Genomic DNA, 23,961 nt, shown 5'->3' on the forward strand with positions numbered 1-23,961 from the left:
AACACCACTTTCTGGACACGGCCCAGGAGAAAGGAACGGAACCACCGTATAACAGTGCCCCCAGCTCCCAGCCCCTCAAGACGGTCCAGAAGGATGTTATGGTCGATGGTGTCAAAGGCCAAATCCTACCTTTTTATCCCTCCTGAATATTCAAATACTTCACTTTGTTGGATGTATGAAAGCTCCATAGTTATGAGAAGGGAAGGGAAACTCTTCTCTGTCTACTTTCGTCATTTATACATTCCACCCCTGCACCCCGACTCTTACTTGCCTCTTCTCTGAACGAACAAGCCCAAAATTTTGTAACCCCATTGGGCACTTTCTTTGACTCCTTGATCATCTCTTGACTTCTGTGATTTATGTTCTCCTGCTAGGTACCGTATTTTTCGATACATAAGGCGCACCGGACCATAAGGGGCACCTAGTTTTTAGAGGGGGAAGTCAAGAAAAAAAATCTTATTTCCTCCCCAGCCCCAAAGAGCTTCTGGGGCTGCCAGGGGAAGCCTGGGTCCCCCCCCCCCAGCCCCAAAGAGCAAAGAAGCCAAGACAGCGAGCGGGATCCATCCCGCTCGCTGTCTTGGCTTCCTCTTTAGCCGCATGCAACCTCTCCAGCCGGGAGAGGCTGTGCGTGGCTAAAGAACCCATAGCCGTGCGTAGCCTCTCCCGGCTGGAGGGGCTGCGCGCAGCTATGGCAATACCCCCACCTCCCACAAAAGCCCACAGGAGCCGCGCACCCTTTAAGGAGCGCGCGGCTCCTGCGGGCTTTTCTACAAGGAGGGAGAAGTCCCTTCTCCCTCCTGGAGAAAAGCCCACAAGAGCCACGCGGAGCCTGTGTGCGGCGCTTGGGGGCTTTCCCTTCCTGCCTCCCCCCTGCATTCACTCCATAAGACGCACACACATTTCCCCTTACTTTTTAGGAGGGAAAAAGTGTGTCTTATGGAGCGAAAAATACGGTATTTTAAACTGAGTACCAGAAGAATATTTTGATCCGTGTTGTGACTTTCCTTCCAGAACTTTGTTCTTGCTGCAGATGTTAGCAGATTGCTTTAAGGATGTGGGCTGGCTGTTCTCCATAGCAAAAGTTGTCGGGAAAGCTGCGCTTCTGGTGTTGGATACCATTCCGCAGACCCCCTTCTTCTGGGCCATCCATCTCACAGAGGTTGGTGCAAGCCGCAAATTCGTTTTGGTTATACCACTTGCCTGTTTGCCCACCGCTTCCCAGGATTTTGGCTCCATACAGCCTGGCAAAGCGAAACAGTTTAGTGCCCCCTGTTAGCGGTGAAAGCAACGTAAGCGCACAATGTGCTGCAATGCAACAGACGGCGGTTCATTGAGCTCTAACGCACTTTGAATGGCACTGGCCTCGTTCGGGAAAGAGGGCAAATGGTAGAAAGTTGCTTTTGATGGCCTCTGCACACGTTGTGTAGTGAAAGGAAGGAGGCTAGAGGAACTGAAATGTTTCTTCTTTAAATGGAGCGTCTGCAAGTGGAAATGTGAGGGGAGAGGGATGCTGTGCTGCCCATCAGGCAATGGCTTTTTACACCTGCCTTGCCTCACCCTCCAGCCCTCGGAGCCTTTCCCAGACCATGACTTTGAGAACAGCGGAAAGCAGCTAGAAAGTGAGTAGTTCAGGGATAGTTTTAAGGGTTGTGTGTCCTTGTTTCTCAGTTTTTCATGGCTTTGTATGTTTTGTGGTATTTTGTGCATTGTGATTTGCTGTTATTTTTCTTGATTATAGTTTAGCACAATGCAATACAAATCTTTATTACGGTCATAGACCAGCATAAACGGGTGAGATACAGTCATTTAAAACCTGAAAAGCGTTTTGGAAAGCTAAAAGGTATTACAGTAATAGGTGACTATAAAAGTCTATAAGAATTTAAAAGAAGCTAAAAGAAGTGATAGGAGCATTGGGTGGGTATGGAAGAGCATAAAAGGTTGCTATATAAAAGACTTACATAGACTATATTAATTTACAGAGCACTCTGATATGTTCATTGAATCTAGTTTGTAGCACAGGTCATCCTCTGATGAATTTTGAGCGCTGCTGTGCAGAATCTAGCAGCATTGTATGTTGTAGCAGGATTGGTATCAGAGCAGCAGGGAGGTATAGAATCACCCTGTGTGGCCTGGGTACTTATGAAGTAGTGGGGAAATCAGGCTGATACGAATGTCTCTGTAATAACAGGCACTGGAGAAGGACATGCTCTACTGTTTCTATTTGTCCAGAGTCACAGGATCATTGTCTCTCTGGGTAGTCAATCTTCCTGTATCGGCCTTCAATAACGGCCAAGGGGAGGGCATGACATCGAGTCAGGGTAAAAGCCCTTTGGTGTTTAGGGACTTCGAGTTTGGTTAGATATGCCATAGGGGAGGCAAAGCCCTATAGGACGCACTTTTTCCCCTCCAAAAATGAAGGGGAAATGTGTGTGCGTCCTATGGGGCGAATGCAGGCTTTCGCTGAAGCCTGGAGAGTGAGAGGGGTCGGTGCGCACCGACCCCTCTCGCTCTCCAGGCTTCGCGGACCTCTCCGCAAGCAGCGGGAGCCAGCGCTCAGCTCCCACGGCTTGCAGAGAGCTGCCTGTTTAGGGGCTGGGGTCGGGGGAAGCTCGGGCCTCCCCCGCCCCAGCCCCGCGCCTGGGGGGGAAATAATTCCCCCCCCCTTATTTCCCCCCCAAAAAACTAGGTGCGCCTTATGGGACGGTGCGTCCTATAGGGTGAAAAATACGGTACCTGGTGGATTCCATGGCAAGATCCAATTGGCTAGATCCAATTGGTGCTCTGTGTCTACTACAAGTTGTTTAAAGAGCGCTTTAGCCTGATCATATTCCATTCTAAGTAGAAGACCTGGAGAGAAACCCAGGGATGAGATTTTAGTTGCCTCTGCCTGTTTTTCACATAGATTGAAAATCATCATTCATAGTTAGCGGGCCAAGGCCACAGGGAAATAGTTTAAGCCAATAATTGAGTGTGGTCACCCACACTCCAGCCTCCACTTTTGTGAAGCCTGTCTCTAGCCTCAGAGTAGCATTAGAGACACATTTTGGGACTTGAAGGACTGACCTTTGAAATTTGGATTGCACTATTATTTATTGTAATTGATTAATGTAAACTGTTTAATTATTATTTGCTGATATTAAATATTACTGTTCACTATTGTATTACAGTGGATTATTGAATATTGCTTTAATTGATATAAGTCGATTATTTCAAAGTTATTGGGACTTCTTTGTATTGGATCAGATTATCAGGCGTATGTGATCGTTGCTGTGTGTTTTGTTGTTTCTTCAGCTTGTATACCGCCTTATGTACAGTAATTCAGAAAGACGGTATGCCACTTAAAAGAGAAATGAAATGCTAGAGGACTTTTGCTTGTGTATGTGAACGTTCAACAGGAGCTAAAATACACCGGATACTGTTTTTGCTGTTAAAAATGTAGGAATGCCATCAGGCTATGCGGATGCTGTTTGGGGCCTTGGCGGAAAGTGAGTCTTGTGCACCCTTTCTGACAAAGAAAGAGGTTCAACAAGGGACACGCTGCTTGGCAGAGTGCATTGTTGGGGACGAAGGCTATGCCTGGAACAGGTGAGGGGATTATGGAAACAAATACATGTTGCGCGTTTGGGATTGAGAACAAATCATGTAGTTAAGACAAATGGAGATATCTGCAGGTGGCTGTTAGTTATGACGGCACAGTTGAGCCTCCCTGTGCCACAGCAGTATACCTTGGGGGTACTGGAGGCTGGGGACTTACAGCAGGGGAGGTCGCAAGCTTCCCAGCGACACCTGGCTGCCCCTCATTGGGAACAGAATACTGGGTGGAAAATTAAAAGCGGAGGTATCTTTTTTTCTCTCTCTCTTTTGCCTCTCTCCCTTTCTCAGGTGCTGGGTTGTGGAGAAGGTGGAGGATATGGCGGTAGTGTTCTTTGTGGATTTTGGCCGCTCTGCCACTGTCCCGCTTAATTCCCTGCGGAAGCTGGACAGGGATGATGTCTGGGCCATCAAACCTTTGGCACAGCCGTTTGCGCTCCAGGAAGGCAAGTGAAGGCAAAAGTCAGTGGAGCGGTGAACGCAAATTTCACCCTTGTGCTGTAGGATAAGCTGCTAACAACGCTGCACCCCCCCAATAAAAAAAAAAAAATCTGAAGAGGTTAAAAAGGTAAAGGGACCCCTGACCGTTCGGTCCAGTCATGACCAACTCTGGGGTTGCAGCGCTCATCTCGCTTTATTGGCCGAGGGAGCCGGCGTACAGCTTCCGGGTCATGTGGCCAGCAGGACTAAGCCGCTTCTGGCGAACCGGAGCAGCGCATGGAAACGCCGTTTACCTTTCCGCCGGAGCGGTACCTATTTATCTACTTGTACTTTGACGTGCTTTTCAACTGCTAGGTTGGCAGGAGCAGGGACTGAGCGATGGGAGCTCACCCCGTCGTGGGGATTTGAACCGCCAACCTTCTGATCAGCAAGTCCTAGGCTCTGTGGTTTAAACCACAGCACCACCCACATCCACTGGCCAAATCCAGTAACTGAGTGTCTGAGGGAGGCAGAGACAAAAACCAAAACCCTGGAGAAGTGGAATGGAAGGCCAGGACTCCATATTGCAGCATTTTTATTGCAAGTCCCTCTTGTACTGCTTACTGAATAATTCCTTTTGACTCGTACTTTTTTTTTCTTTTGCAGAGGTTTTCCCACCTCAACTCATGATGAGAAAAATCCTGGAAGGGAAGGTGGTCGGCGCATTGAAGACAGAGGTAAGGACAGAAGTGTCTTGCAACTCTTAACGTGCAGAGGAAATGATTTTTTTTTTTGTCGTCTTCCAGACTTTTGATAGCCACAGAACCACTTCTCTGTCCCCTGAATCGACATGGGTGAATCCTCAAAAGGTTTATTTTTAAAGTGGCCAGAGGATGAGTGATCTGATTGCAGAGGAGACCCACAAATCGATCCACTAGATGTGCCTCCAAATTGGAAGCTCCAGAACAGCGACTGTACGGAGAATCCCGATTCATATATCACATTAACCAGGGGTGCCCAAACTTTTTTCAAAGAGGGCCAGATTTGATGAAGTGAGCATACATGAGGGCCGACCAGAATTGTTCAGCTTTTTTTAGGATTGAGGTATTTGAGCTTTTTTAAGGGTTTTACCCCAGGAGATAAACTGCCACAGGGGCTGGATTAAACCCCCCCAAAACGGACTTTGGACATGCCTGCGTTAAACCATACAGTGGTACCTCTGGTTAAGAACTTAATTCATTCCAGAGGTCCGTTCTTAACCTGAGGTACCACGTTAGCTACTGGGGCCTCATGCTGCCGCCACGTGATTTCTGTTCTCATCCTGAAGCAAAGTTCTTAACCCGAGGTATTATTTCTGGGTTAGTGGAGTCTGTAACCTGAAGCATCTGTAACCCAAAGTACCACTGTAGTTGAAAATGAACCTGTGGTTCAAGGTGAACTGAAACGTGTCTTCCCCTAACTCTTTGGTTGCTCTGCAAACCAACAGCAGTCAGGGTTTGTTATTGGTTTGCTGGTTTGTCAAGAGAGAAATGAACAATAAGCCCAGGTTTGGATAAGAAGAGTCCTGCTGTATGAGGCCAAAAGCCCACCTCGACCCACATCCTAGTCTCCCAGTAGGGGAAATCCACACTGTTTTAAGGCATTTCCTTGTCCTCTCCTCCCCCCACCCCCCAACTGCATATGCACATCACCACCATTAGCACATATGGCTTCCCCTAGACCAGGCACCCCCAAAGTCAGCCCTCCAGATGTTTTGAGACTACAACTCCCATCATCCCTGACCACCGGTCCCGTTAGCTAGGGATGATGGGAGTTGTAGTCCCAAAACATCTGGAATGCCGACTTTGGGGGTGCCTGCCCTAGAGAATTGTGGGATCTGCCATTTAGAGTTCCTAACACCCTTGACAAAATAGAGCCTGGTTGCTAGATCAGGCCAGTGACCCATCTAGTCCAGCACAGGCCCTTCTCCCAGTGCCCAACTGGATGATAATTATTATAGTTTTATTCTCCATATGCTGCCCATCGGACTGGGTTCCCCCAGCCACTCTGGGCGGCTTCTAATATATATAAAAACACAATAAAACACCAAACATTAAAAACTTCCCTAGACAGGGCTGCCTTCAGATGTCTCCTAAAAGTCAAATACCGTATTTTTTGCTCTATAAGACTTTTTCCCTCCTAAAAAGTAAGGGGAAATGTGTGTGCGGCTTATGGAGCGAATGCAGGCTGCGCAGCTATCCCAGAAGCCAGAACAGCAAGAGGGATTGCTGCTTTCGCTGCGCTGTGATCCCTCTTGCTGTTCTGGCTTCTGAGATTCAGAATATTTTTTTTCTTGTTTTCCTCCTCCAAAAACTAGGTGCGTCTTGTGGTCTGGTGCGTCTTATAGAGCAAAAAATACGGTAGTTGTCGGTTTCCTTGACATCTGATGGGAAGGCATTCAACTGCCGAGAAGGCCCTCTGCCTCGTTCCCTGTGACTTCAGCGAGGGAAACGCCCAAAGACCCTCGGAGCTGGATGATGGGGGTGGAGACGCTCCTTCAGATGCCTCTGGGAAGCCTGCAAGGATCAGAGCACAACAGCGGCTCTCCTTGCTTGCAGTTCCCAGCAGTGAACTACCTCCAAGATTAGAACACAGCCATCATTGCTACTGGACACTGAGAGTCTTATCCTTCACATTTTCACCTGCTGCGGGCCATCAGTACATCTTGCGACAGCAAATTTGCCCACAAGCTTTGCGGAAGAGCAATGCCTGTGGAAGCGAGTCCCAAAGTTTAACAATGCACTGCCGGAAGTACTTCCATTTGTGTGTCCTTAATCTTCCAACACTCAAACTTCATTGATCTCCGAGTTATGAGAAAGGGAGAAAAAGATCTCCCTGCATGCTTTTCTCCAAACCGTGCATTATCCTAGACACCTCTTACAATGATACCACCCACCCCAAATTAATACTCCCCAAATGTTGTAACCTCTTCTCATGGGAGATCTACTCATGCCAAACTAATTAGCTGGTTTCCTGGGAGCAGAGTTGGTGTGCACTGATAACTTTTCGGTTTGGGGCTCCTCATTCATGTTAAATAAACTCTAGGTTTTAAAAACTGCTGTTTAATGCGACAAGTGAATCATCCAGAGGTGCAACAGGCATCTCTTCCCATGGTGGATAATTCTGCTGAAGCTCTGCAGAACTGGCTGACCCAAAGAAACAACGCTTTGATCCCTTACATCCTAGCAGAGGGAAGGTCTGGGTATCATGCAGAGATGCAACGGGCACCTCTACGCTCGCTGGTGCGTTTTAGCTCCTGTGTAGCACACAGAGTTTAGGGAATTAACTCACTGGCCGCTTCCTTCATGTTCTGAGGGTCAATGCAAGTTGGAGATCACTCGGCCCTGAATCTAAATTCTGCCCCAAGAGTTCCAAAGTGTCTCTGGACACCTAGCGATTCTATGTGCAGCTAATGCATTTGGTGTTTGTTTTAATTCTTCATCTACTAGGCATGAGAAACTAAAGCACAGCTTGGGAGTCTCAGTGGGGATTTACCAACACTCTCAAGAGTTTCTCTTTGGATTATGTTAAATTTTAACAGCTTTTTCTATGAGGAAAAAAAAACATTTAACTGGCTGGATTACAACTGAACCCCATGTTCATAGCCAATTCCTAAAAACATCCCCACATGGGCAGCCTGTTATAAGGGCTGGAGGGTGACAGGAGCTATGGGTCATGATGGGTGTTTGGGGGCGGGGAGATGTGTTTAAAATACACTAATATTTTTTTCTAAGTCTATCTTGGTAACTTTTTACAGCACCACATTTTGAAGTTTGCCATCAAAGATGAGTAGTAGGAGGAAGTTGTTTAAAGAAATTCTGGAGAGAACATCCGACAAGCAAGCTGATGGGCTCTTGGGGAAAAGGATTGTAAATTGTTTTTGATGGGAGATGGGGTAAGCGGAAAGACGCTTTGCATTAATTTTCTACACCTTCCTGTTTCTATGCATCCCCCCCCCCGTATCTGTTTAAAACAAGGCAGTTTAACTGTGCCTTGTTGCGACAGGAAGGAAAAAAATGTCTCTTAATTAAAAGCATTTTGCATATTAGTGGTGTTCAAAGATGGAGGGTTTGAAGAGGCAAGGAATGTTGAAATTTTGCCTATTGATTGGAGCCTGTTCTTCCCACCTTGTTTCTGTAGTTTAGTTGATTAAAACCAAATATATACATGTACACCTAAAACTTGGTTGCTTTTTAAAAAAGTGATGCTGAGGAAGAAATTGTCTGATTGTCTCTTGCACTCAGGTGAGCTTTTTCCTTTGGAGTCATTTTTGCTGTTGAGTTTCCCCACTTCTTTGATTTTCTACCCCCCCCCCCAAGGTCTGCTGATTTTAAAATATGACCTACAGCAAGGGCTTCCAAACTGGTGCACAGACCACCAGTGGCCCATGTGCTCCTTTCAGGTAGTCCATGATGTGCCTGCGTTAAGATTTTTAATTGCATTTTTATTGCTCTCTTTCTTTCTTGTACTTTATTGCATTTCAGTTCTAGGCAATTTCAGTTCTAACGGAGCGAAGTACAAAACAAGAAATTTAAAGGAGCAATTGAAACACGAGTAAAAATCACACAGCATTATGAACGCTATAGCTGGCCGAAAAACCAAATCAAATACCCTTGGCAATTTTCAAGTGGTCCACAGGAGCGTAAAGTCAAAGAATAGTAACAGTGGAAGTGTGGAAACCTGTTTGCTGCCCTGGTCTGACCTAGGTGTCCTTGGAGCACCAGAAAGCCACAAAGCCCTCACCTAATTGCTAACCCAAAATTTGTGTACAAGGAGTTAACACAACAGGACTGTGAGGATTCAAAAGCAACCATCCTTACGACTACTAAGCCGAGTTGGTCCTGGTTGAAAAACAAAATCACAGTGCAGATACTGTGTCAGGATCATAGGGAACGTCACACAGACGCAATATAAATCTAGCAAGTTATGGCAATTCCACGAGCCTGAGGATCTTTAGGAACTGATTTTAAAGTTTCTAGACCTCATGGATTTGTGGTTTTTTTTTTCTCTTGGGAAGGCAACACCCTTTAACCTACCCTGAGTTGCCACCTGCATTGCAGACAGAGAGGTAAGACTAGTTCCCCTTCAAATTAACAAATGTAATTGTTCTCCAAAGAAGATACATTTCCCCCCCATACACATCCATCATACACTGTAACCAAAAAGGAAAAGAAAAAAAAAAGCAGTGTACATGAAAATAAGAAAATAAATTAAATCCGTAGCAGAGGGAAGAGGCAGAGGTGCTCTAGACTGCAGCGGAGCTGGTAGCTTCCAGCGATAACAAGAGAATCAAAGAGTTTTGCTGTTTGTTTTGTTTTCGTGTGTGTGTGGTTTTTAATAAGAGTGACTGCCAGCTTGCCTGCTAGCGCGGGTCCAAGCGAGTCGCCCGAGCAGAGGGACGGCCCGGCTGCTCGCAAGTGTTTATAATTCCGTAAGAGTCCCCCGCTGGAGCCGCTCACTAAAATCGCCTTGCAAGTACGGGCGGTGGAGAAAGAGGGAGGGAGGAGGGTGTGAGTGTCCTGTCCTAGGAGGAGGAGGAGGAGGAGGAAGAGCAGGCATCCTTGCGATCCAAATGCAGCAGCGTTCAGCAGGGAAGTCGAGGCCGGTCTGAGGCTGTCCAGGGTGACCGTCTCCATGCTTAGCCATCTTCCTTAGGGGGCGTGTACCAGCCTGAGAGCAAAGTAAAAGGTTGTGAGGAAAGGTGGAAGACGTGGGGTTTAGGTGAACAGACACCGTTTCTGTAGATCAAAGCTGGGAAACTTTTGCTGGTGGGCAACCTACATATTCTTAACCTCTTCACCCTTGTGGGGGTCCCCCACCCTCCCGTCAGTCACCATCCTCCCATCAGGCAATGCTGCGTCCTGATTGTCAGGAATGCAAAAGCACAGCTGTTTGGAAACCTTTTTGTAAAACTGCCTTGTGCTGCTCTTCAAACCCCTGCTTTTCAGAGGGGCTGTTTGAAAGTCCTTTTGCAAACAGCTGAGCTTTAGCTGGGCCTGCCTGCTTGCAGCATACAGCCAGCACAGAATTAACCCCACCACCCAGTTTTGTTTTTTAAACTACAGCACAGGCCAGCAATTCCCCACCCCTGCCTCACATGGAGCTGGTCTAGCCCTCAAAATACTCTTCTTAACTTGGGTGCTCAGAGGCTCTTTCCCAGGCCCAGATTCTCCTCTAGAACTGGAGGAGCAGGGGAGCTTTTGCATAGAAATCGTACACTCTGCCACTGAGCTAGGGGCCATCCTCTCCAGGCGGATGGGAATCCTGTGGGTCTCTCCAGATCTTGCTGGATTCCAACTCCCGTCACTCCTGATCCAGAGACCTTGCTGGGGGGTACGTTGCAGCCACCCTCCCAACAACAACTGGAGGGCACCAGGCAACCCACCCGTGCCCTACAAGGATTGCCATGGGATGGTTTTCAAACTGGTGGCAGCCTCAGTCGGGAATAGGAGGGTCAGTAATGGCAGACAAGCTTTCTGGAGTGGGAAAGCTCTGCTGCTACTCATCTTCCACTGCAATGAGACTCTTCAGTATAGACAGAATGCCCCTAGGACAAGGGGATGAGGGCAGAAGGTAGGGAGTTCTGAGCTCCCCTCCCACAATCGCAACACCACCCCTCTCTCCCTCGATTAGGCTGTTGCCTGTAATATCTCAGTGTAGTTGTGTACTTGTAAATGCAGGTTCTTGCTGCATGGCGTCACTGACTCCACCCCCGTGACCTCATTTTACATTTGGCTCCTATTTTATCTTGCACCTGGCACCAGTTGCCATGGGTGTACAGAATGGAACTTGCCGAGTACTGCTGTTATCGTTAATGGCTTTACTGTTTGGCTCTCGCAGAATTTCTGGGCTCAACTCAAATTGCTGGTTTAAATCCTTATAAAGCCACTTGTGGGGTCCCACCTGTTCCTCCCTAAGCCTGGAAGTCCCTTAAGGTGAGGATAAGAAACAGTGGCCAACAACGTAGGTTGGCTCCTCAGCCTTCCACCGGACGCGCTTCAACCAAGGCGCTAGTCCTTACCATTCTTCTCATGAATCTGGACCAGGGACTTGTACGACTGCTGCGCTCTTGTCAAACTGTACTGGTTCTGCGGGGGGAGAACGGAGAATGGATTTTAATATTAAGAAGGCTGCCACAAAGGGTGCAATAGGGCTGGGAGATATATTAATGTATCGTCCAAAACCGGTCTGAAGTCCATATCAGTTCCAGTGTTTTTGATGTGGCAATATATTGTGAATCGCTATGTGTGTGTGCTATACAAAAATCAAAACGTGGGAAAAACCGCGAAGCCCGCCAATGCCTCTACACATTTTCATCCTTATTTCAGACATTGTGATACATCAGTATGTCGCGATGTTTAGCTGGCAATATATCGCAAAGCTGAAAGCCAGCTATCGCCCAGCCATAGGGTGCCCTAGAGGCTCCTGCCTCTAAATCACAGAAACACGATTACCCTGAAAAGCCACACACCCGTGAAAGGAAATGTTACACTCCTAGAGGCGACTTTGCCAGATTATATCTCCCACATTGCTCCAACCACAAAACACTCACTGTGCTGAATATCTTGTAAGTGGTGGTTTTTGGTTTTTTTAATGCAACCAGCCATTTTGGGACAAGCATGGTGTGACCATAGGAAGCTGGCCCCCATTTTTTAAGGCAGTGGACATAGTTCTCCCCTCCCTGTTTTATTCTTGCCACAACCTTGAGGGCTGAAAGAGAGAAAAGGTCTGCGGCTCATTCAAGGTCTCCTAAGTCAGTGTTCTTCAACCTCAGGTCCCCAGATGTTGCAGGACTACAGCTCCCATGATCCACTGCTAGCTTAGGCCAACGGCCAGGGATGATGGGAGTTGTAGTCTTGGAACAGCTAAAGACCCGAGACTGACCTAGGCCGCGTTGCACAGCACACATTTAAAGCACCATGACATCACTTTGAACAGTCACAGTTCCCCCCCCTCCCAAAAAAAATATTCTGGGAGCTGCTGTTTGTTCAGGGTGCTGAGATTGCCCACAATTCCCTTTCCAGAGTTCTCTGCGAAGGATTGTCAAAGCACTTGGGGAATTGTAACTCCCTTTAAAGGTTTGCTGGCTCTTTTCTGCCAGAGGTTGGAACCTCTGGCAGCCGACTCCTCTACAGCACCAGCGCAGGGGAATTGGGGCAGGGGACATGTCGACCGTAGCCTAGCCCCAGGTTACCTTGTTGGCGCCAAACTGGACCCTGGCTTTGCCTTTCACAAGTGTGGCACTGATCTGCATGATCACGGACTCCACCGAGTAAGCACTGCTCCAGCCCTGGGGAAGTGAGGGAAAAGGAATGAGTGACCACCAGCGTGATCTAGTCCAGCCCTCTGCAATGCAGGGATCTTTTTGCCCGAACCTGCAACCCTGAGATTAAGAGACTCGTGCACTACGGACTGAGCTATCCCAGGGAGCAGCAGGCCAGCCGAATACACCAGCCCAACTGCTGCAGAAGTGGGATGTGGACCTGGCCCCAAATGCGAGTCCTCCCAGCCGCTCACCTGTTTTGTTAGAAGCTCCATGCAGATAGCTCCTCCGCCCAGGACATACCTTGGGAGAGGAGGACAGAGGAAAATCCATTGTTAGCCAAAAAGCCTGTCTCTTTCCCTCTCTCTGTGTAAATTCATTTAAAAGGGGATTAGTAACCCAGTTCCTCACAATCAAAGCCCTTTCCTAATGGCAGATCCTAATGTATAAATAATAAAATTATTAATGTGCTTCCTGCCCCACAACCAATCCTGCTGCTCAGCTAAGATGGCCTGTCCTTTGAGGGGGGGGAGGCAGGTGGAAGCTGGCTCTACATCTCTAGATGGAGCAGACGGAATGTGGCCGCCTCTGGTTTTCTTCAGAACCAAGGAACACCCGATGAGTTTGTCCAGCAGAGAACTAGGGTCCAAATACTGTTGCCTCTGGGGAACAGGGCATCCAGCAGCGCAGGAATATGGGGAAGGCCTTCAACCGGGCTTTAATTCCGTGTCCTGTAAGAATTTGGGGGCAGAACATCCCCCTTGCAGACAGAAGGTCACAGGTTCAATCCCTGGCATCTCCAGGTAGGGGCTGGGAATGTCCCCCTGCCTGAAACCCAGTGACTAGCCGGTCAGTGTAGACAATACTGAGATAGATGACCAAGGATCTGGGCTCAGTATGAGACAGTTTCCTAGGTTCTGGCTGCCCTGAGATCTTCAGAAGAAGGGAGGTAATATAGATTTAAATAATACTGATTTTTATTTTTTTGGGGGAAATAACTTGTCTTCTCCAAAACAACCTTTATTCAGATTTACAGTTTTAACACTTATGTCCAAAAACCTGTACAGCCTTCTCTAAAAAGGTAAACATGATTTTTATATAGTTAATATAGATGGGTATTGACAGCTATTAAATATTATAAAAATAAATCAATTTCACTAAAGCCTCTTATTTTTTTTTTATTATTATTATTATTATTATTATTATTATTATTATTATTATTATTATTATTATTATTATCCTCTGATGTTTTCATGCAATGTGGATAAGGCAAAAAAAAATACAGTCTGCCAGGAACTGCTAGTCGCATATGCGCACAGCATGCACAACTGGAGCAGCGGAATGCTGACATGCAAGCCCATTTTGTTTCAAATGAGGTTTGGGCAACAGAAATTCCAAGTGGACTGTGCCAGGTACGTAAATAATCATCAAGAGGGACAGAGCAAAATAAGCAAGGCAAAACAGAACAGCAATAATAACACTGATTTAAAACAGCATGGTTTTACACGGGTTGTTGTCCTCGCCCTTGATAGGGAACTGAGTTACTAATACCAGCCACCCAAATCCCACCGGTGGAGATGGTCAGGCACTTACCCTCCCGACAGCACAGGAGACACGACTCTTACGAAGGGCGGGTCAAAGGGGAAGTTGTCCTGAAAGGAGAAGAGAGAGGCTGAGCTGGCTGCCCGGCAGCCCTCCCTTTCCCTCCCACCCTGGCCATCAGCTGCTGCCGCTGCTGCTGCCACCTCCTCCCTCCCACCAGCCTGACCTTAAAGGTGAAGTTGAGGAGGATGAAGTCTGCCCCCTCTTTCTCTTTGAGGATCTGCAGGTCGCTGTGCAAGGCGCTGTCCTCGTCCACCCTGGGGGAGAGAGGGAGGCAAGCTGAGCCGAGGCCAGAGGAAGGCCACTCGCCCCTCCCCAGGTCAGAGATCCCGCTTTGGGGGTCACATGCTGGGCTGGACGAGAAGCCAAAGCAGGTGGAAGAACAAATGCAATTTTTCCTCCCACTTTTGTACAATGGGGTAGTTTCTTCGCACCGTCACGACACACACCTCTGCCCTGGCAAGCAAGATGCACAGCCAGAGTTCAAGGAAACGCCCCAGCCAGGCGAAAACATTCGTGGAAGGTGCATAGAGGTTTGCCTGAGGTGTCGCCTGGGGAATGGTCCCAAGGGCCAGATGGAGCACACTGGAGGTCCACATTTGGGTCAGAGATTCCCCAACCTTGGCCTAGATGGGGGGGGCCTTCTATCCAGGGGGTGGGGCTAACTTTCTAACTCTCCTGGACAGCTCAGTTGCTTAGAGCATGGTGCGGACAACGCCAAGGCTGCAGGTTTGATCCAGCTGCATACAGTGGTACCTTGGGTTACAGACGCTTCAGGTTACAGACTCCGTTAACCCAGAAATAGTACCTCGGGTTAAGAAGTTTGCTTCAGGATGAGAACAGAAATCGCGCAGCGGGAGGCCCCATTAGCTAAAGTGCTGCTTCAGGTTAAGAACAGTTTCAGGTTAAGAACGGACCTCCAGAATGAATTAAGTTCTTAACCCGAGGTACCACTGTATTCCTGCATTCCAGGGGGTTGGGCTAGATGGTCCCTTCCAACTCTACAATTCTGTGGTTCTGTGATCTGTGGAACCCTTTTTGTTCAGTGGGCAGGATTCACTCCTGACCGAAACAAGAGTCAGTGTGGTATAGGACATGGCAGAGACCCACTTGGCCATGAAGTTCATTGGGGGCAACCTGGGGCCAGTCACTGCCTCTCGGCCTACCCTACCTCACAGGGCTGTTGTGAGGATTAAGTGAGATAGGGAGAAAACTCATGTATGCCACACCTTTAGTTCTTTGGAGAGAAAGGTGGGATATGGTGCAATAAACACACACTGGGGGCAGGTTGTCCATGCACCAGCACATATACCGTATTTTTCGCTCCATAAGATGCACTTTTCTCCCTTCTAAAAAGTAAGGGGAAAGGTGTGTGCGTCTTATGGAGCGAATGCAGGCGGGAGGCTCTGTTCAGCACTCCCTTTAAAGAGCCGCATGGAGCGGGGGCTTTCCCCCAAGGATGGAGAAGGGCAGCCGGTCAGTCCCTTCTTCCACCTCGCAGAAAAGCCCCCAAGAGCCCCACACATGCTAGGCACGGCTCTTTAAAGAGCGTGTGGCTCTTGCTGGCTTTTCTGGGAGGTGGGGGAAGGGACAGAGGGCAGCCCATATATATATATATGTTTCGCACACATAAATCCTCACTAAACTGGTTAAATAGATCTGCTGGCTGGGGAGGAGGGTATCTGGGATATATTCAGAGGCATTGGGATGGGCAGAGAAGTTTTAACCTCTCCATCTACCAAAGCACTAGCTAACTTCATGAGAAGAACCCGAGGGCAAGGACTATCTGATTCCCCAGCATGTGTGAACTGCTCTGGGAGCCTTTGCTGTCGTTGCTGGAAGATCTGCAATAAAAATGCTGGCTATGAATCAAGAAAGCAGGCTCAGATAAGCCTTTGTTGATTTTTTCCAGCTTGGCTGGAAGCGGCCCACTCCAAGGTGCTCTGCCCCAGCCTCTCTCGCTGGTGGAGAAAGAGGGGAGGGGGGAATCCCTTTGCCAATCTACCGGCCCGGAAGAAAAAGCAGAGCAGGCGTCTTCAAGGGTGTGTGAAGTCCCGATTCATACTGGAATGGAGGGGTGGTCAGGGCCTCCCCCTACACCCAGGCATCCTGCTTAGGGTAGGGTGCATCGCCCACCCACACGGGACCAGTCAGACCCTTACCTCAGGAGTTTGACATTCCAGTCGTACAGGCTGTCGTTCACTAGTTCAACTGCATAGTTTCCTGTGGGAAATAGAAAGAAGCAGTCGGTATTGCAGGAGAAAGGAAAGGAAGAATGGCTCTATACACAAACACACACACAAACAAACCTTAAAGTAACCAACAAAACAGAATTAAATTCCTACAGCAAACCAATTTGGGCTTCCACAATATATATAGGCGGCTCCCCATTCACAAAGGGGTTACGTTCCAGGCCCCATGTGCACAAATGAAATGCACCTAAGTGGGGAGCGCCCTAGAGAGTCCTTGTGGCTCTCAGGGAGACCCCAGAACCTAAAGAGGATGTCCCTTTGGGCTGTCGCATGTAAGTAGATCGCGTACAAGTGGGGAGTTGCCTGTATACATACAAATACAGTGGTGCCTCGGGTTACAGACACTTCAGGTTACAGACTCCGCTAACCCAGAAATAGTACCTCAGGTTAAGAACTTTGCTTCAGGATGAGAACAGAAATCATGCAGTGGCAGGAGGAGACCCCATTAGCTAAAGTGGTGCTTCAGCTTAAGAACAGTTTCACGTTAAGAACGGGCCTCCAGAACGAATTAAGTTCTTAACCCAGGGTACCACTGTATATGTAAGGCTGTCACTGTGCAGCCCCCATTTGCAGTGGAACATGAGAATCCTGGGAAAGGGAGGCTGCAGGTTAATGGGGTAATTATGTTTTTATATACGTTGGAAGCCGCCCAGAATGACAGGGTTACCCCAGCCACATGGGTGGGGTAGAAATAATAAAAGTATTATTATTATTATTATTATTATTATTATTATTATTATTATTGGTTAGGGTTGGCGAGCAGAGTGAGCAAGGACACAGCCCACAGTATATATATCAACCTAAACAAACCATGAACAAAACAATTGCTCCATCATCTACACCCCACTGAAAAGACCAATGCAACACAAAAATACGAACAGGGGTGACAAAATAAATTTCAAATTCTACATTATAGGCATCAGTATACATCAGGCACACAACCACAAGAAAATAATGCATCACATTATCTACCAACTCAGTTTACTTATTACAATCCAGGTTTCTCAACAGTCCTGCCCCCCTCTTCCTGACCGATGACAACCACTTCCCCAAAAAGCAGAAACAAGGCCAGGCCCCAGCCTCGGGGCTTTTCCAGGCTAGATACTCACCACCCTTGAAACTTGCCGATCGGTAAATATCCCTGAGCTCCTTCATTAGCCGGTCGGTGGCCTGCACAGACCCAGACACTGCCCCCTGAGAGAGGGCGAGAGGGAGGAGGAATTTCACTGTTACACCCATGTTGCTAGCAAGACGGGCTGCCCAGCCCCAGGTTACTCCATCCCCCCCCCCAGCCCCAGAACGGAGACAAGTTATCGCCCAAGCCCAGGGCTGGCCTGGTGCTCTCCTGGCAAGGTAGACTCCAACCCCCACCAGCCCCCAGGCAGCGCAGCCAACAGCCAGAGCTCATGGAAGCCACAGTCCAACCATGTGCCACTCCCAGCATCCAAGAGGGAGAGGCAGGCTTTGAAACGTCAGCTGGGCGACCCTCCTCTCCATCTCCACCCCCAACCCGCCCCCCATTTCCCCGCCTTGCCCTCCCGCCTGGCGACACGTACATTTAAGTAATCTTGCCTCTGGTTCTTTTTTATTTTCTCGAGGATGGCCAGGTTCTCTTTGCCAATGCCGTCATCTTCCGCCTTCTTCCCTTCCGCCGGCTCCTCCTCTTTCATCTCGTAGTGATCGAGTTCTTCTGTGTCCTTGGGGGGCGATAAGAGAGCCATAGAATGGTGAAGTTGGAAGGGACCCAAGGGCCATCTAGTCCAACCCCCCTGCGATTCAAGAAGACTGAGTTAGGCTGGCCTCAAGCAGAGTGAGGGCTTTCTCGGCTGCGGCTCCAATCTAGTGGAACGCTCTGTCACAAGAGACTAGGGCCCTGCGGGACCTGACATCTTTCCGCAGGGCCTGCAAGACAGAGCTGTTCCACCAGGCCTTTGGCCAGGGCACAGCCTGACTCCCTCCTCTGGCAATCTGCACAGAATTTTGCTTAACGGTTGCCATCAATTTGATTTTAATTAATTTTTATAATGAAATGTTTTTAGAATGTTGGATTATTTGATTGTTTGATTGTTGTTAGCCGCCCTGAGCCCAGCTTCGGCTGGAGAGGGCGGGATATAAATAAATTATTATTATTATTATTATTATTATTATTATTATATTCCTGACTCGCGACAGCTTTGAATTCTCTTTTTCTCTCCTTGGAAATCAAAAGCTGCACAAGCCACACAGTCTGTTTCATGCTGCTTCAACTTTCACAACTGCAAGCAGCGGGTTGGAGGGACTTCCTTTCACCCAAGGGCCACATTCCCTCATGGCATGCCTAACAAAAACATTTATAGCAGGCGCCGAAAACGGTACAGTGAAGGAGCCTGTCTAATATCAAAAGGAAGGTAGTTCCGAGGTGTAGGTGCTGCTACACTATAAGGTTGATTTCTTACATAGAAATTTAGCAACGTGGAACCATTCCAGAATTGTTGCATGCTAAATAGGAAGGGTGCTCTATGTCTCCAAAATGTATCTCCATAGACCTTTTAACATAAGGCTTCTGCAGCCAATTTTTAAAGCTGTTATGGATTTGGATGTGTCTATTATTTACCACTGATGGATGTATCCAAATCCTTGCTCGCTATCACATTAAAATCTCCAGTCCACATGATGGGCGGGGTATGTTATAAAATTATAATAATAATTGCCCCTGTCCTGAACATTTCTGAAGGAACAGGAATGGCTGTGGAATTGAGGTGGCTGAGCAAACAGGAGCTGGGAATTTTTAAATGAATGCACCCCTTACCTCTGGCATCTCCTCGTCTTCCTCTTCAGAGGACACTTCTTCCTGTGTGCTCTATGGAACAAAACAGCAGGAGGACAGGTGCATGGAGTTATTCTAGAAAACACTGCCGTAAGACCACTCTTGCAACCTATGTTTAAATTGCAATGATGTCATGGTGTTCCCAGTTCCTGGAAGTTTGTTAAGAGCGCTGGGAGCTGTTAGGTGTTAAGAGTTCCCTGGGAAGAGGGACAGGCTGCTGAACTGCTCTGGGAGTTGTAGCTCAGTGAGAGAAATAGAGACCTCCCAACAACTCTTAGCTTCCTTAAGTTAGGCTGACTCTACTCCAAACACTACATGTTAACGCCAGCCTGAAAACAAGCTGTTTAGAGGTTTTATAAAAGCGACTGCATTCAGACAATCATCTCTCATCTTAATATGTCAAAATATGAATGAGCCTTTCACAGGCAAACTTTGTGCCACCAAACCAGGACGTTTCCATTAACACTACACAGGCTGCAATCCCAACTACCCAGGAGTAAGCCCTGTGGAATTCAATAGGATTTAGACTTATGAGTTGATGTAGTTAGGAAAGGGCTGCGGCTCAGCAACAGAACATCTGCTTTGTGTGCAGAGGGTCCCAGGTTCAAACTGAGCTGGGTGGGCCAATTGTCTGACTCAATATAAGGCAGTTTCCTGCATTCCTATGAACCGCACTGCAAGGAATTAAAACAACTTTGAACTATATTTTAATATTGTGGCTCATTCCAGAGCTGTTAGTCATAGTTTCTTGGCTTGGACAAAAGGTTAAACAGAAGATTCTCATGTTTGTTTCTGAGTTTCCTTGATGTCTGAAAATCAAGAGGATAAAAACTTTATAAAAGAATGGGGGGGGGATCGTAGTTATTTAGGAGACCACCATAAGCAGATGGAAACCAGAGCAGGATTTTGACACACTTGTAGTGTAAAAAAATATCATGGATAATATGGTTTGATATAATAACTGGAGCACAAACGAACATGCAGTTGTAGATGTTTTAACACAAGACTTCATGGACGGGATGGGGGGAAGTCACGAGATTCGGAGAATCTCCACATACAGTGTTACTTTATCAATGTGTGTTTATTTGAATTTTTTTATTTGCAAAATTAATAAAATTTATTTTAAAAGAAGATTCTAATGTTTGTTTGCCGCATTGCACACAGAAGGTCACTGCTTCAATTCTCAGCATCCCCAACTAAGGCTGGGAAAGATTCCCATCTGAAACCCTGGACTGCTGCTGCAGGTCAGTACAGACAATATGGAACTCATCATAAAGCACAGTCCACTGCCCTTTCTGTCATGGAGTGAAGTTTTATGTATTTGCAGAAGCTGCCAATAAAAGCTGGAACACGCTAGTGCCGTTCTAGCAGGTCTGTAACTTTCCATTCGGCTCAAAGCAAGCAGCTGTTGTTTTGAACTGTGTGCCTTATCTTAGTACCAAGGCCACAGGCAAGCGTATTATCTGCAGCCCAGTGAGCAGTCTTTCTCCTCCTTCTTTTTCTTCATTCTTCAACTGACTTCTTTTACTTTTATATTTTTGCATTTATATTTGTGTGGCGTCTTTTTAGGCTGAAACTGGATTTTTTTTTTTTGCTCTAAGAGGAGCTATGCTGTATTTGGACTCTTGACAAAGAACTTATGCCTTAGTAAACTTCTATGAATGATTTTTCCTGCGTGTTGTGTTTCCCTGTAATCCCACGTCTACCAGAGTTCCACTACTCTGCTACTTTGCTGCGTAGGCAACAGTCAGGAGTGTCCTGGGGCATTGATTCCTAACACCTTCCTATATGGAACCTATTTTAGTACACCTGTGACTGGTGTTTGGGTGGATTTCTTTGTTCCTTTGCTTGATGAAAATAAACGCTGTTAGATAGAAAGAACAGTGTGTGGACTTTTCCTTCTCCTTACACGGAAGCAACTGCTGCGAACTCTGCTACTGCCTGAAGAAGTTTTGCACAGAGGAAATGTGCCGGACAGGCAGAAATAAACACAGAACCAATTGTGCCCATTCAAGCAGCCTCCATGGCAGCGGAATGCCACCTGGCCCAGGAGCCTTGCCGGGAGCCACAAGGTTGGCTTACCTGCTCAGCAGGCAGAGGCTGGTCCAGCATTTCAACGTCCGGATGCTGGGGAAGGTTGTAGAGTTTGCAGAGATCGGAAATGATCCGCTTCAGGTGCTGCAGAAGCTACCCAAGAAGGAAGCCAACAAGAACAAAGTTATGGAAAAAGGAGGAATGCTGATCACCCCTCACCCGCCTCCTCCAGCTCAATCGCTCCCCCTCCTTCCCCAAAGACATTGGCGCTTCTTCCGCCTCACCAACGTATTTCCTTTCTTCACGTCTGCTAGCCGCTCCAGGATCGCCGCCAGGTTGGGATCGTCCGATTCCACGGACCATATTGGGGGGACAGCTGGATAAGACTCCTAGAGAAGGGGGGGAAACCGAGGGGGTTAGCATCTCACAGAGATAACCAGATATGACCATGTTGCCCTGCTTCAGTCCTCTGCAACTTCCTGCCACAGGCCCATTATGCTAGGGATGAGAACGCTATGGTCCTCCAGATGTCACTGGACTACAACTCCCATCACCCATGCTGGCTGTGGCTGATGGGAATTGGAGTCCAATGATACCTTGAGGGCACCTTGAGGTTCTCCAGTCTTGAGCTAAATACCTTGACTTCAGCTCCCAAGGGCTAGCAATGTTATTCTACCTGCCAGGTTCTTGTGGCCCTCTGAACATTAAAACCATGCAGCTAGGGGCTAACTTGATGCCATAATGAAGTCTGCCAGTCCAATCTCAAGGGGTCTCAAGTCTAAGGTCTTAGTTGAGATAACAACCCTCCCTGCTTTTTGACCCAGGCATCTGTTATTCCAGAGCTGGAGATCCTGCTGGTCCGTCCATATACTGTTGGCCTCCCAACACACATCAGCTGCAGCCAAGTTGTCCAATGGTCAGGGTTGAGGGGCTACACGTTTCCCAGTTCTCAGAAGTCTAAACCATTAAGGAAGGCAAATGGGGCTGAAGAGCTGAGTCGTAAAAGCAAAAGTGACACCTCTTCACCTGATCCTTTCTCATCTTTTTCCACCTAGGCCATTGGAGCATCTGGGCTATCCTGCACCTCTGCTTCCATGCTGCAGCCTGCACCCCTTTTCGGCTACATGCTGCACACTGTGTTACCCTGGCAGCTGCCCCATATAACTCACATCTCCCCTGCTAAATCAAGGCTGGTCTCCCAAACCTGCTGGATTAGGCTCAAAGGCCAGTCTGTCCTGGCATCCTGTCCTCAGGGTGGAGAACCAGGTGCCCCTGGGAAACCCGAAAGCAGGACTCAGGCACAACAGCAGCTGGCAATTCAGAGGCATACTGTTTTTCACAGGGGAAGGAGAATATAGCCTTGATAGCCTTATTCTTCACAAATCTGTCCAATCCTCTTTTCAAGTCATGCAGTTTGGTGTCTGTATTACATCCCATCATTTGTGCACTGTGTGAAGAACTACTTTCTTTTGTCTGTCCAACATTTGGTGGCCCCACTGGGTTCTCCTGTTGCGGAAGTGTTCAAGAAGGGAAACCCCCTGCCTCCTAGCTGCCTGCATTGTGCTTAAGCCTCAGCGTGGTCATCAGAGGCGAGCAGAAATTCCACGCAGGCGAGCGAGTAGGCTGGCGGAGGGAGGAACCCTCCAACCCTCCTCTGCCAACCCACTGAGTTTGTGTCGCCGTTGCAAAGGCAGGGCAAGTCTTTGCTGTCGCTTGGAAGTGGGCTGGCAGAGGGTGAGTGGGTTAGATCATGCAATGTTGACCTGGAAGCTACATGCCACTGATGGAAAATGGGGCTTCCGCCTCCACTGCAGCCAGTGTGTTAACACAGGATACCATGATATGCCAAGTTTGCAACTTTCATAGGTTTGCACAGGGGCTTTCCATGATCCCTCTTGCACCTTGCCAACTACCCCCACCCACGGCCCGCCTTAGGCCCCGCCCTCCAAGCCCCGCCCACACACGCTCCGCCCCTTCCAGAAGACGCCCCGCCCACCTCTGCAAGCCCCGCCTCGGTTCCACACGCCCCGCCCCATCACCCCACTCTCCTCCAAGCCCCGCCCCCGAGGGAGGGCGAGGGTCTCCCGCCCAATTGAAGGCGCCCCCTTCCTCCCCCCCCCCACCCGGGGACTCACCGTGATGTTGCCATGGATACGGACGGGCCCCCCGCCGCCCGGGCCGGGCAGGAACTCGCAGCCCAGCTCGTCCGGGCAGGCGCGGGCGATGCGGAAGCGCTCGTGGCCGCGGTGGAAGATGGACTCGAGGAGCCGCAGCTCCCGCCTCAGCAGCGCGCGCCCCGGCCCCGCCCCCAGCGCGGCGCCAGGCCCCGCCCCCAGCACGGCGCCAGGCCCCGCCCCGCCCGGCCCCGTGCGCTGCATCTTCCCATCGAGCGGCCCGCCGCGGCCCCCGGGCCCCCCGCGTCCCCCCACACCGCAAGATGGCGGCCGGGAAGGGCCCGCAGTCGGAAGTGACGACCCGCATCCTGCTCCTCCCCCCATCGGCGCGCGGGCGGGGGAGGAGGAGGAGGAAGAGGAGGAGCCACGCCGGCAGGAGGTGACGGCGGAGGCCCGCGCGGCCGCACGCACGGCGCCGTCGTCATGGAGACGGGCGCTTCCGGGCCCGAGCGGAAGTGGAATCCCAATGCCCGTTCTTTCTCTCCTTTCTGCCACAGAGGTGGTGAGCCCTAGAGCGTCGCAGTAGCGCGACTTCATAAAGGGGCCAGAATGTCGTGTTTCCAATATGCTTCACAGAAGTATCAGCTGCTCCTCCTTTGGGTGACTTGGGGAGCTTTATTTAGAAAATGATACTTCTACCATGGAGATTGTAAGGTATAGAGCGGCGCCAATAGCGGCCGTAGAGAAGCCTCCGGTTTTGCCTAGAGCGGCTCTACGCTACTCCATACGCAGCTCGAGAATTAAAATGACTTCCCAAGTTCACCGGAAGTTCCGGTGTTG

The 23,961-nt window shown here is 48.8% G+C and overlaps 2 protein-coding genes across 6 annotated transcripts in view; one reads left to right on the plus strand and one right to left on the minus strand.

The window, feature by feature from the left end:
* Positions 1-8,231, plus strand: part of TDRD10 (tudor domain containing 10) — a gene marked incomplete at its 5' end in the record, with an annotated part of 40,077 nt that extends 31,846 nt beyond the window's left edge. For 3 of the 5 annotated variants that reach the window (XM_083591325.1, XM_083591324.1, XM_083591326.1), the window contains 5 exons: positions 1,012-1,159; positions 3,440-3,585; positions 3,883-4,037; positions 4,678-4,748; positions 7,808-8,231. In XM_083591325.1, the coding sequence (XP_083447451.1) occupies positions 1,012-1,159; positions 3,440-3,585; positions 3,883-4,037; positions 4,678-4,748; positions 7,808-7,843 (556 nt within the window). In that variant the 3' untranslated portion in view covers positions 7,844-8,231. The remainder of the gene's footprint in view (positions 1-1,011; positions 1,160-3,439; positions 3,586-3,882; positions 4,038-4,677; positions 4,749-7,807) is intronic. The other 2 variants (XR_014542655.1, XR_014542656.1) reach the window with 1 other exon arrangement.
* A 903-nt stretch (positions 8,232-9,134) lies between these two features.
* On the minus strand, positions 9,135-23,733 carry UBE2Q1 (ubiquitin conjugating enzyme E2 Q1). Its single transcript, XM_083591281.1, has 13 exons — positions 23,143-23,733; positions 21,292-21,396; positions 21,056-21,160; positions 18,956-19,006; positions 17,724-17,864; positions 17,277-17,361; positions 16,078-16,138; positions 14,082-14,172; positions 13,907-13,965; positions 12,568-12,616; positions 12,245-12,340; positions 11,072-11,138; positions 9,135-9,720 (listed from the first exon to the last, which is right to left on the minus strand). The coding sequence occupies exons 1-13, from the start codon at positions 23,716-23,718 to the stop codon at positions 9,689-9,691; spliced, it is 1,518 nt and encodes a 505-aa protein (XP_083447407.1). The 5' UTR covers positions 23,719-23,733; the 3' UTR covers positions 9,135-9,688.
* Between the last annotated feature and the right edge of the window lie 228 nt (positions 23,734-23,961).

The sequence above is a fragment of the Podarcis filfolensis genome (assembly GCF_964270895.1).
Source record: "Podarcis filfolensis genome assembly, chromosome: 16".
NCBI classification, from domain to species: Eukaryota; Metazoa; Chordata; class Lepidosauria; order Squamata; family Lacertidae; genus Podarcis; species Podarcis filfolensis.